This window comes from Ylistrum balloti, unplaced genomic scaffold, assembly GCF_031769215.1.
Source record: "Ylistrum balloti isolate Yb309-2 unplaced genomic scaffold, AGI_CSIRO_Ybal_v1 Utg370054, whole genome shotgun sequence".
Taxonomy (NCBI): domain Eukaryota; kingdom Metazoa; phylum Mollusca; class Bivalvia; order Pectinida; family Pectinidae; genus Ylistrum; species Ylistrum balloti.
The window spans coordinates 25,698-39,815 of record NW_026782105.1 but is presented as its reverse complement, the minus strand read 5'-3'; the positions used below and the strand labels follow the sequence as shown (position 1 = coordinate 39,815).

General features: G+C 34.2%; 1 protein-coding gene across 1 annotated transcript; it reads left to right on the top strand.

The window, feature by feature from the left end:
- Window positions 1–2,605: 2,605 nt before the first annotated feature.
- On the top strand, window positions 2,606–8,851 carry LOC132549326 (uncharacterized). Its single transcript, XM_060213249.1, has 6 exons — window positions 2,606–3,613; window positions 4,472–4,993; window positions 5,278–5,493; window positions 6,069–6,139; window positions 6,500–6,760; window positions 6,948–8,851. Exons 1-6 carry the CDS (start codon window positions 2,635–2,637, stop codon window positions 6,984–6,986), a joined length of 2,088 nt encoding a protein of 695 aa, XP_060069232.1. The 5' UTR covers window positions 2,606–2,634; the 3' UTR covers window positions 6,987–8,851.
- Window positions 8,852–14,118: the final 5,267 nt, after the last annotated feature.

The window sequence follows — 14,118 nt, the reverse complement described above, 5'->3', positions numbered from 1 at the left end:
ACTTATCACTTTTCCCGCGGATCTTGAAACTTTATATGTCCGTGCTTTTCTCCGTTTCTTTTTCTAGTTTGTTCTAAATACTAAAAACATCTCAAACTTGGAGTACTGATGTCCGATGTCCGATATGTATGTATCTGATCTTATATCCGACTACTAGCTCATCTTTAAATAAATAAATAAATAAATAAATAAATAGAAGGTCTTCGTATAATGTTGTAAAATATTATCAAATGTAATAGACCTTAGAGTTGAGTTGTTAAATACTGCTAAAAGGTGAGACAGTGAAACAAAATTCCTCCCTTCCCATATGTGTTTACCTGATAACACAGTATTGTCAACGGACACAGGATTTAGATATTCTGGAACTAAGGTGTAGGCTTGGCACAATTCTCACATCCATTAGCGCATTATGTGTGTAAGAAACACGCGATGATACGCGTAAATAACGAGCGGACTATTTTATATCAGGATAGAAGCGGGTCCATAACAACTTATCAATGTAATTATATTCTTTGTCACGTATCTATCTCTTCCATGTACAACCATTAAACAGCATAACGTTACTGTTGACTACTCATTTGAAAGTAAATTTTGTAATATATCATTGACCAGTTTTTAAAAGTACCGTCTTCGTTTTTTAAATGAATTTACTGGGCAAATTTAAAGTACATGAACGCTTTTTTATGATGTGGTCCGACTTATAAAATGTGGTAATTGTAATATATATGTATAATGTATAAGATAAACGAAATTGTCACACATTTTAAAAACATAAAGGTACATCGGTCATGCACACGTCTTAACTTGTTAGAGTTATGAGACAATGTAAACATTTGAATTCAATATCGGAAAAATGCACAAAACGTTTAATAAAATCACATTCATCAAGACTTTTATGTACTAATCAATTATCCTATATATAATAGGACCCATGCAATAAGGTATGAATTTTCGTCAGTCACATGAAGTACAAGGTATTGTACACTAACCACAGTTCGCCTTTCCACAGGTGAGCGTTCGATTATAAATGACGACACACAGGTAACTACCAGGAAGTGCTATATGACGAAGTGAATGTATTTACTATAAATATACATAACAAACACAGCCCAAGTCAGCTGACCAGCTCGAAGGGAAATTCCACACCGAATTACATTGCTATATAATGTAACAGAACTCCATTATCCAGGTAAGAGTTGTTTTTAATACAGTAGTAGTGTAGTAGCGGTAGCTGTAGTAGTATCAGCCTTAACCACAACTACTAAAACCGCGGTTACTATAAATTGACACAGAGTAGCTGAATTACTCATTCCGTGTGTACGTCACTAACTTGAATATCATTGTTGATTATTCTGGATCCACCCCTATGGAATACCCAGGGTAACTTGTGGATAAATATTGATAAAACTGCCCGGATACTAAAGGATCTGCACAGAAGGATTAAGACCGTCAAGGTGACAAGTTGATAGCAACATACAGACTAAAGTGTTAAACTTTACTGGAATTCTAGAGCATTGTAACATCGGATATATTATGTGAGTTGATAAATCTTACACATACTTGTACAGAATCATATTACAACCGAACGGTTAACTCAGCGGAAGCAGTATACTTAAGATATTAGCTACAAAGAATATGTTTGGAAGTTGTAGATTACTGAAACGTGACACACTCGGTATATTTAAATGTGATTTTTCACATTTTAATTTTACTAGTTAGTAATATTTTTATAATATAACGCATTATTACAGTAACACATTTTGTGCTGTGGTATTATCAGTCAGATGAAGACAAGAGATGCTGTTTGTGGGAGATATTCTTGAGGGTTGTTTTTGTTTTGTTGTATTTTTTGTTTTTGTTTTTGTTTTTGTTTTTGTTTTTTTTTTCATTTCATGACAACACTGCCTAGGCTAGCGATGTCTTTTCAGTTACATTTTGTTTGTAGCTATTATGAATTGTATTTTATTTCAGTTAAAATCTCACCGTTTGATGACTAAATGATTATTTTCATTATTTATTTGGTTTTATTCATGTTTCGATTGGAGAGGCGTTGAACGGAAGACGTGACTACTTTAATGAGTAAAGCTGAACTTGATATACTTGTGATATAGAATAATACGATGTATATCCAGTATAGAGACACGTTCTATTTATATACTTTATTATCTATAATTAAACGTCATATTAAAGTTATATCGTTATGATTCAGAAACCGTGTATAGTATTTATGTCCTATTAAACAAGTGTCTATGCCAGCATGTTATTTCCTGTCCAACGCGGTACCACGTCCTTCACTTTACATGACCGATATATCAGTACTTCTCTACACAGGAGAAAATGTGGTATGTTTATATTTCAGGCTATATTATACGAATTAATGAAGTATGTACCCGTGGATCTGAAGATGAAAACTATTTCTGTTGTATCTAACGATACATGCATTGTTATATGAGAACAAAGACCTTTTTGTGTACTGTGTATATACAATACTTGACACAAAGTATATATACATTTCTGTAGTACACATGCAGATTTTGCACCGTATTACTTAGATATGTATCATCCTCTAGACACTGCCAAACAATAATCAACATCTATTTGTTTACAGATATAGATTATTACACTTCAGCCATCATGTCTGCCACAGGGATAAAGAGAAATGGGAGGAGACAGACCATACCTCTAAGGAAGAGCGACACAGAACAACTTTTTGATTACTTCATGTATCAACAAAAGCTCAAAACTCTTCCGTCGGAACGTGACGTCACAACGGGAGTTCAGCACGTGCTGGAGAGCACCACGACTACCACTACTACTGACGCTGATAAAAATTCATTACAGGTTGAGGACCAGCAACAGTTTAAACGAACCAACAGTTACCGTAAGGCAACTCACAGACTTTCAGTATATGACAATATTGATGACATGGCACCCTCGCCATTTCAAATTACACAGGAAAGAATTTTCAAGAAAGAGGATTACGATAAACGAAAGTATAAGACACTGCCCCCGGAGTCAGCAACACTGAGGAGAGCAAGTCTAAGGAAGAGAAAAGCTTCGGAAGCTCAGATGAACAACAATAATAACAACAAAACTGAAAATTACAATGAAAAATCAACACATCAAATTCAGAGATCTGGGAGTGTAGCGTCCAATGATTCTGATGGAGAGGATGATGTCAGTATCAACACTATTGATAGGAAAAAGAAGAGTGCTTTTCAACGAGCAAAGGAAAGAATTTTACTGACATTTACTAAACAAAAGAAAAGTGACGAAGAAAAGAGTAAGAAAGCAAAAGCCCAAAAGTCACCAAAAAAGAAGACCAAAAGGTATCGTAAGGATAAACAAAATATAAAGGAAGATAGTGTTGTGGTCATGGACGAAAATGGCCATTGTACGTCACACGTGACCCAGACACGTCATGGGGATATTCTGGTCCGTCGGGAGGAGTCTATGGAGGTGAAAGATTGTGTGACTCCGTCGAGTCCAGGTGTCCACTCGGAATCACACACAACCATCACTGATACGCGGGACCTTTCTACCAAGTCTAAACCGGCAGCCATCACAAAATTTCAGTCATTGAGGAGGAGTTTGCGCCGGAAGTTCTCAGATGGTAAGTACTTCTTTGTCACCTTAAATTTAATCGTTGTTGAAACACCGACCTTTGGTGCCCATTTTTTTCGATGGTACGTTTTTTATTTTCAAGAAACAAAACGACACAACAGGACAAGTCTGTCAAAATGGTAATTAGCTGTCTGCATATAGTACAGAGAGAACAAAAACGTTTTAACTATTCCTACACAAAAATATTTCCTGTTCACGGTATTCATGCCAATTTTGTGTCTACCCTTATGTATTATAGGCATAGAATGTTTGGAACACCGTGTGTTACTTTAATGTTTTCATCAGATGAATAAATTAACTTTTGTAGAGATTTAGCAAGCAAGTGCACTATGGCAGTCAATAAAATCCAATACACATACACTAGGACTGGGGTATTGTTTTGTTCACTTAATAATCGATACGAAAAATACCCTGCACTAATTACACAAAAGCAGTCAACCGAGACATTTTTTTCATTTACTTTTCCAAGAATACTGACACCATAGTACAGGATAAAGATCAGCACGCGATACTTTGTAATAAGAAATTAATCTGAGTGATCTTTTACACTATATGACGTATAAAAAGCCCACCAATAACACTGTATATCCACAAAGTGTGTATTGAACCGTAAGGGTTTCATTTATTGATAGACTTTGTAATTCATACCTTGTCCATTTCCCGTTTGCATCAAATTATGTTAAAGAAAACTACATATTGATATCCTACGTAAAATGGATTTTGTTTTGTTTACAAATAGATAGATATTCGTATTTTGATTTGAACCTTGTTGCAGAAACTTTGTATGATCAACAGCAAACACTTCTTTTTTATTACTTATAAATCTTCTTATTTACCTTTCAAACAGCACCTAAATCACCAAGAGAAGAAAACAAACCGGGCCCTAGTCTTATGAAAGCTCCCACCTCCAGTTCCGATCAATGGAAACGCCCAAGTCGCCACGCATCATTATCCTCTCCCTCCAGTCCATGTCCTATGGGCCAGTTCCAGCAACCGCCAAACACTGTCACCAAGGTATTTGAGGCAATCATCTCCCAGGACACCGAGCAAAATGTTTCCGAAAGGCGTCGAACCCGATCTACCACGAGGGCTGGTATCGATGGCCATGGGGACAGGTCAAGACTTCAACTGCAGGGACTGGTCCCATGCCATACCTTTTCTAATTCATTGCCCAGATCAGGAAATTTTGAAGTAGATGTCGAAACAGATACCCACATCAAATATGTGAGGAGCCCAGAGGGTTATATGGATGTTGTGACGGATACGCACGAAAGCATACGGATATGTCCAATGGAAGTTGACGATGTGGAACCTGACTGTCCGAACGATTTTGACAAAGTTGATGGGCACGAGCCAGTCGCCAAGAGGGGTAAGCATTCATAATCAATTTACATACATTTATATATGAACACTGCGTTGTCTTGTAAGACTGTATGAATAAAGCAATTTTGCAAGGTAATAGCATTGCCTTAATCAATAGAAAAAACATATTTTTAAAGAATGAAAGTAAGCAGGTACTCTAGAAATTTATTTCACTGCAAATGCATAGATCAATCCTTTATTTTCAACTATCTGAATGATACTTGTTTTCCATACATTTCCATATATGTATCAGTCCACATTTAAATTAAAGTGTTTTCTGTTTTGGAACAGGTCGTGGGAGCGGCCGAAGACGGCTGTTATCAGGAAATGATGTGAATTCGATCCCATTTGATGAACTCTCACAGGAGCAAAAAAATAAACGCATTGAAAGTGTGGCCAACCGTCTTGCAGCCATTGCTGATAACTACGTTACAAGGGCAGAGAGTAGCCAGTCGGATAATGAGTGTCAGTCCCCGACCGGTGTTCATTCGGGGAGACAAGCACCAGGTAAGTTACACCGTACCACACATTTCAATTTATATTCCAGATGGGTCTGTTTAGAGAAAAGTTTTCTGGTAGATAATGAAGAAGTTGGAACCCATAATCATGAACATCAATTTTGAGACGTTGTATTTCCACGTCCTTCATGCTAACTCCGATTTCAGAAAGGGAAATAATACTCATGGGTTGTTTAGATATGATAAGACCAGACTGGTTAAAAATATTGTTTATTCATTTCCTTGCAGTTACTATATCTTAAATTCATAGACAAAAATTGTGTGTAAAGTTAAAAAGTCCATTCACATATGTCTTTTGTAGAATCCATTTACTTCCTTAATTAAACACGATATATATTAAGGTATATTTATCTTATTTTATCTTCTGAGTGGTCTGTTATCTATAATTATACTCATACCGTTGTAATACCATTGAATCGTTTTGGTTTTATGGAATGTGATTTGACCGACCAGTATTTTCTCTTACCATTGGATCCGTTTTGGTTTTGTGTTACATGCATAACATTTCTAACAGTTTTTGAGAAGAATAGTTGTTAAATGAAATCTTTGTTCTATTGCCATTAGAGAGGCTTAATTCAATCGAGAGAGACCTAATCATGGAGTTACGGAAAGAAGGAGATCGTTTATCAGAGACAGTAAGTGTAAAAACTTCTACAATGTAACCCTATCCAAAAAGTCATTTGTCATAACCGGAAATCTAAATATTCAGTATTGTATACCAATAGCCATTTTAACTTTCATTTGCATCAACCTTCTTTTACTATATGTTTGACGTTAAATGTGCCATGCAATAAAAGACACCACCAAGAGGTGCTGATTACTGAGCTTTTGGGACAAATGTGATCATTGCTATGCTTTTTATGTGTAATTCCATGATCGTATTGTTTACCAAAATCACCTTCATGTGGGAAACTTCAACCAGTAAATTGAATCGCTGAATCTTAACTGATATGGACAATACCTTTATTAACTTGTATCAAATGTACTTTTCACAGATTAATGTACCATCCATTGTCATGCCGATAGCTATGCAATTGGTACAAGAAACTGACCAGTATAATCGCTTCACTAAAGTTGTTGAATCCTCTCTTGGTGGTACTGTTGGCTGGCACAATGTTGCCATGTACTTCTATGTCACCAAGGCTGCTGTACATATGGCGGGCGCTGGTGGAGCAGTGGCGCTCAAGCTCAAGGACATGGCTCTTCAGTACTTCTCTGACAAGTTTGCAGGCTGGATAACAGACAGGGGAGGATGGGTAGGTTTTATTGAAGTCATATTTCTTGGTTGAGTGTAATGGTTTGATAAAACATTTGCTTAAAAATTAAGAACTTTCAGAGAAATTATGAATATAAATTATGTCAGGTTTTGAAAAGAAACCTGCATATATGATGTGTTTATTTCGTTTGTTATGTTCTGAAAACAAACTCTTTACATTGTGACAGGACTCGGTTTTGGAGGAGACAGATTCAGAACTGGATTGATGTCGTAGAAGCAAACATAGAGGACCTAAATCTATGCAACACGTACGTGGGCAGCTTGCATTTCTGCACGTGAATCCAAACCTTGTGCCGGTCAAAGTATTCAAGGGCCCCTCATTTGAGTTATCCAATTGCAAATCTTCCAAAGGTTTTAGCAGATGGATATTCGGAAGGATTGAAATGTTTTAACAGAAAGGCTTTCCTGGAAGTTACCAAAAATAGGAATGACACTTCGATCATTGTCCCTAATTCTGTGAGTGTAACTTTCTGAGGCGGAGGTAGAGGTTCGCGATCTTAATTTGTTTCCATTAAGATTTATGACAGACTTGTTTGACTGATAACATCGGTTTACACCCATATGAGCAGAAAGCATATTCTGTTGTTATCTGTGTTCTGAATTGCTAATGGGGAAAATGTTTCAATTTGTGAGGACTGTAAAAACTAGATGACACTGTCATCGCAGGACAACCAGAGAAAGTTGTAAGTATTTCCATCACTGTATTCGACGTTGCGCCCTATGCTAAACCGGAAAGATGATTCACGTCTGAGAATTAATTAGAAATTGGGTGTATGCTGTATTTGAAGAAATCTTGAGATCAGATTGGTTGTCATTTTTTTGTAAGCGATACACACGCTATTTTTCCATCGTGCTACATTTAACACTTAAATTATTCGCTGAACTGTTTTCATCTTATAATTATTATTTGCAATTTATTTATTTTGTGTTGGTGAGACTAGCACATTTACATTTGATCTCTTTGACATCTTTGATGTGATAAGTGATACCATGTTTGATCTCTGGCAAAGGTAATACTAGAATGAGACATGATTCATTCTATATATCAATTACACGCACATCATGCTTATGAAAAACACATACATAAGCTTTAAGTCGTATTTTACTGAAGCAGTTACCAGTGTGTAACAAGATATACTACTTATGTAAACAATCAAATCTTAACTTCATTGCTCAATTGTACTTGGGGTAAGTGCCTGGATATTTATGTCCACCTTATTTTATAGCGACAACTATCGGCAACTAGATTTCTAACCGATAAATGGAGATCTTGATCTAAGGACGAAATATATGTTAAACATCACACCACTGTATTTCCAGGCTTTGTCATTTATTGATAAAAAAGAAGAAGTAGGTATTACTTTAGGCGGACTGTGTGCAATAATCTCATTTTAAAAATGAGATACAATTATATATTCTTTGAGCCATTTTTTTTATATTTTTTGCAATAAAAAAAAAACATGTATATTTATGATAACACAGTGTTTTATTAATAAATGTATATCATCATTCCTATTGGATAGTTTGCTGTGATAAAAGTCAATATTCATTATTTTGTGAACTTGAACAGGTGTCGCTGTTTGGACGCTTTGTCGGCTTGTGATCATTCTATTTTAAATCCAAATAGTCCCTTTTCTGTGTTATGACATTAAGAAATTGTGTTCCCCGGTTAAAGTGTATTGATTTATGTACATGCCAATTTACAGTTGAGCTATCACCTTGACGGTGATAGTTTTATCAACATATCGGCAGATATGACGTCATTTTGAAGTGACACCAAGGTTAGATAGTTTCTCAGATTGAGGATAAAACATGCACGGACACCTGTCGACTGTATGACGTGTTTTGTCTTTTTTTGGAAATATAATTTCCATTCTGTTAATTGTTTATTTAAGCTGTTGTACGAATCACAAACGTGATTTCCTATGCTTTAAATATTGTAACCTAGTTTTGTTGCGTTATCTGTCAAGTAATGTCTATTTTAAGAGTGATATTTAAATTTGAATTCCATTTGATGTTCTACTTATGTATTAATACATTTTTATATGATTTCTTCTAAACATTCAAAAGGTTCAGCTGTTTACAATGTATATTGTCAAAATCAATATATATATACAATGTATAAAAAAAATCTCACGTCTTTTATTGTTTATACCACAGGTTTTTATAGTGGTTCACTGACACTCAAGAAGGTGGACAATGAACTACGCAGAAACGTAATCAAACGTTACTCATCGCCCTAAAGGGATAAGTCTTATCTGTACTCTGCGGTTTATAGATTTGTTAACTTTACATTATTTAAAGATGGTGCAATGGACACACAAGTGAATAACACCTTCAGATAAAAAAAGTAAGGTAAATTAGAGCCAAACAATTAATTTAGCTGCATCGTACAGCTGTTTCAGTGATGATATGGGTCTAAATTCCTAACCCTAGATGCGACTGAAAAAAATCAAAATTATCGAAAAAGTCAACATCTAGATGGGAAGGTGCACTGGTGAATTTTTCATAGTATTTATCTTACATAAGACCTCAAAAGTGAAAACTAAATAATTTGTACTTCAGGGTATCGTAAATAAATATTCTTGGCTTCATTTTATGTTATCATCTCTATTTCTGTTCACTAGATGATGTGAACACCACAGCACGTGTTTGAAACTTCCAGTGTTAACGTAAATGCATTGAAACTCCAGGGACACTTCAAGGACGAAATATCTTCCAATTTATGTGTTGTTTTCACTTATTCTACAATGTCACACATCATTCTACGGATATATATAAATCAAAGAACAATGAATATAAGGAACAAAATTTCTCCTTTCTGGTAGTCAGTGTTGATTGATCCATTGTTAATATAAAATTACGGAACATGTTTTAAAATAATCCGAAAACGATTATAAAGGAAAATATTCTATTTCTTTGTGTTATATAAACCTGGGCTTGTTTGACGCACGTTAGTTTACCTGTTGATCCCAGTTTTAATATATTGTTCTCATATGAGAACATGGCATTACTTACTTGAATTGATAAAGATTAACATGGGGGAATATCTTAGATGAAGCAGAAAACGCGTTTTCTTCTGGAACACCTGGTCTTATTCTCCTTGTACGCGTACGCATATAAATCTTTCTATCGTTTAGATTTACCCCATGATTATGATGAAAATGTTCACAAGTTTGTTTTTTCCAATCCGTTTCAATATAAATACACCTTTCATATTTACTTATATCTTACGCAGACTTTGAGCGCAAAGTCTCTGATAAACTGATACGACAGCTGCCTATATACGTATTTCAGTAAATCTTAGATACAGTGAGTCACCCAGGGACCCCAGTATCATACAGGGGATCTACCAAAGTGTAGATGCCAGGTCGTGGAATAAATTGAGAGCACTTGGCGCATGGTCGAAAATAAAAACTGCATATAGAAAGCAGTTAAGAAAGGCAAAAAAGGAGAGCCTCCGATTTCACGAACCGAAAAAAAATTCTAAGCCACTGATCATATGTTTTGTTTATCCTGCAACATTGACTGAAAATTCGGACCCTCAAAATTTTAAATGTTGTTGACAAACAGTCCGAAGTGTTTATATTGTGTCGATGTTATGTTGAATTAAGCGAAATAAAGAACGCACAATTAATTTCTCCATGTGGTGTATGAAAATTGTTCACTACACGAAAAAAATTCTAATGTAGTACTTCAGTAAATTAAAAAGTATTTCCAACAAATTAAAACAACTGTATTACTTTGTAAATGTATATGTATAAACTGTAAATAAATGTGGCATTTGTATTCCAACAATGGAAGCGTCAATTGAACGGTAATAAAAGATATATATCAAATTTGTCACACCTAGTAGCTATGTCGTAGGTTTTGTTTTAAGTAAAGATTACACATGTCAGTTTTATTGATCACAGTAGACGTACAAATTTGGCGAGGATTTTTTTCGCATTCAAAGTATTGCGCTAAAATCTGATCGCGTTATTTACAGTTTTTGTAAGTTGTTGATATAGTAATCAATGTTCAAATTATTCTTATGTTTAAATTAAATCTAATTGAACTCAGTATAAACATTAATAGGAACACTCACTGAAGTATAGAAATGTTACATAATATATCTCATGTTAACTGTATTTTCCCAGCTTGGGAAGTTAGCTTGGTATATTAAAATAATCAACATACGATCAACGATTTCCATTATTTGGTTATACATATACACACACACTTGTTCAGACACAAGAGTAAAATAAACTGTATTATATCATTACAGTTTGATTTGTCTGGTAATGCTTTCACAAACCAGTATGCTCTATGATTCAGGCATGACTCGGCGAATATTTTCTCTACTTGAAAAATTTCAAAATCTTACTTTATTTATAAATTAGGATATACTTATATATCGTTATGTTACTGTTTTTGTGGTGATGGTACAAAGTAATGATCACGAGGTGTCAATTTGTGACGTCTGGACACGGGTTATTTTACTTCACGATCCAGACAAATATACGACACAACACAATGATTTGGTTGGCGAATAAAGCATTGTATTTGTAAGAATGACGTATTTGGGGTTCCCAATGTACGGACGAGTGAGTGATACATTCTATTTTTAGACATTAGTTGTGGGTATCATTCATTTATAGTGAATGAATGGGATATTAAGTAGTTCAGCTATATCAAGTCATTTCACTACATTGTTAATTAGACTTTTAAAAACCATGCATGGCACGGGTTATTTATCTCCAAACCACTGCTGTATAAATTCTATGAATGAAATAATTAAGATTACATAATTATGCTTTGAGATAAGAGTTTAAAAAAAAAAACACACACACAAATTGAATATTAAAAATCTTTTATGTATAACGTTAGAAATGAAAATCATTCAAATTACTGGAACTAATCAAAAGTTAAAACCGCCAATTTTCAGTATATATATGATTGTATTGTTTATGATTGTTTTGTTTGTAGGGTTAGATTTCCAAAATTCCCTTAGAATTCTAGACTTTCGTCAACACAGCTTCTAAGAACGACGAATAAAATGCACGCTTTACTAGCACGTTTACAAAAGCATAACAAATAAATTCTAGGGTAGGGTTTGACGAATTTAGATAATTCCGGATGGGATCAACTTTACCATCTCTGAAAAATAATTATAGTTGTCAAAGGTATAGCTGGTAATCTGATTTGTATTCGCTATTTAGCGAGAACCTTAATTGATATTTTAAAATGAACCATGATCTCAGGACAACCGTGAAACATTCGCTCCTTAAAATCAAACAAATCTGTAGTACACTTACTAGTGGAATATATTGCAAAAATATTTGAAATGACTGCATCATTTCATGATTGTTGGAAAAATTATGTGATATTTACAACTACAGAATGATTTTAAGTTCCTTCCAATTATTTCATAGTTCACTCGTAAATGTATGTCTTTTAACGACTTTTCAACCGAACTACATTCCACAATAATTATCCGTTTACAGCTCATTAATTTTTAATAATAACAATGTACATAGAAAACCTATATTAAATATGATAAGTCAAAATATGATTATCTAACTTAGTTTAGCTATCGTCAGTGTGTCAGATAATAAACTCTTGCTGTTTTTCGTTTGCCGTTTAAAGGATGAATACATGTATGTTTATATCATCTAACGCCGTGTGCGACAAATAACAAACAACATTTAATATTCATTCAGAACGTTTAACAGCAAATTAGAATTTCCAAACACTTTAATTAAAGATTAAAATAAAAATGATGTCAGTTTCAGCATTCCATCAGCATTATACTGCTTATTTATCGACCAAGGACAGCTGCACAGTTATCATCAGCCTACATACCTCAGTGGTTACTGTCAAAACAGATTCAAATCAATAACTACCCGGCAAATCAATTCATTTGTACGAAGAGTGATTCATCAAGAATGTATGAATACAGAGGAAGCACTTAATCTGAAAGGATAAAATATCATACCCTTGGTCCTAATATAGAAGCTTATAAACTACTTAGAGTTAACATATATATCACTTATTTGATACGCTCGATTACAGATAATCGTGTCATTGTTACATACTAGAGTACTTCCAGTACACAAGTACACAAGTAGGGTATATCTATGTATTACTATATAGCTTAAATGCTACATTACAATGTAAACAAATTTTATCGCTAGAAGGGAAAACAATTGCATTGGACACAAGTTATTCAACGCGGTGTACGTACATCCATATGATATACACTATAACTATACATTATGTATAAGACATATGTCTTACATAAAAACATCATAACGATATAGTAATAGTATTTCTAAGAGAACAGAAATTACCTCGTATTTTTATGGAGTTCATGTTATGTCTTCATTTCAATTTGTAAAGTTTTCATTTTGGTTATTGCTCAATAAGACACTGCCACGTATGATTTGTTGTGCTTGGTTCACGTGTGTAGGTTGTTTACGTTTACCAGTCAGAAGAAACATTGTTTATCACCGTGTTATACGGATACCTTAAACTTCGTTGCACGTATTCAGATAACTGTTTTTGTCATAGCTTTTTTAGAATTCCATGAATTTCCATGTTATGGTATAAGAAATGTAGATTCATCCCCCCAAAAAATGATATTTATATTATATAGACCATTAAAATTATCTGTATAATCATAGCATGAATTGCATGAATAATAACGCATATAGGGCAAAGAATACTGTCAATGGTTGTATACCAAGTAGTACTTTTGTGTTATTTTTGGGTACAAAACGTGTATATCAATAAGAAAAATTAGGATACATAACAGAGAAGGGCTTAACACTTGCTTCCTTATTTCTTAATGTTACGTTATCATAGCAAATCACTATTTTCTTATATGCCGGTTACGTATGATTGAGATTTAGATATAGATTTGGTGTTAAATCATATACTTTTATCGAATTTAGTTTATTATTCCAAGAAAAGATCTAAGGAATGTTCTGTGCATGTGTTATTTCACCTAAAATGGTCTGCTATACTTGACAAAATTTACTTCTTTCTACTTACATGTGAAAAAACACTGTATATGGTCATTAAATGAGAGGTTAATACATAATCAGCTTGTTATCCAGAAATTTGCTTCACAATTTTACTTGAAAAGATTTCAGAATGTTACTTTCGTGACTTACGTGATAAAAAGGGACCAATATTGTAAAAAAAAAAACACACACACACACACGCACACACATACAAATGAAGAGCATCTTTAAATACAAATATAGAGTTAAATACAGCTGAGCCAAACAGTGAATAAAACTGCATCATACAGCTGATCTGTCCTTCTAGGACTCGTCAGTGATTCTAAGGCTT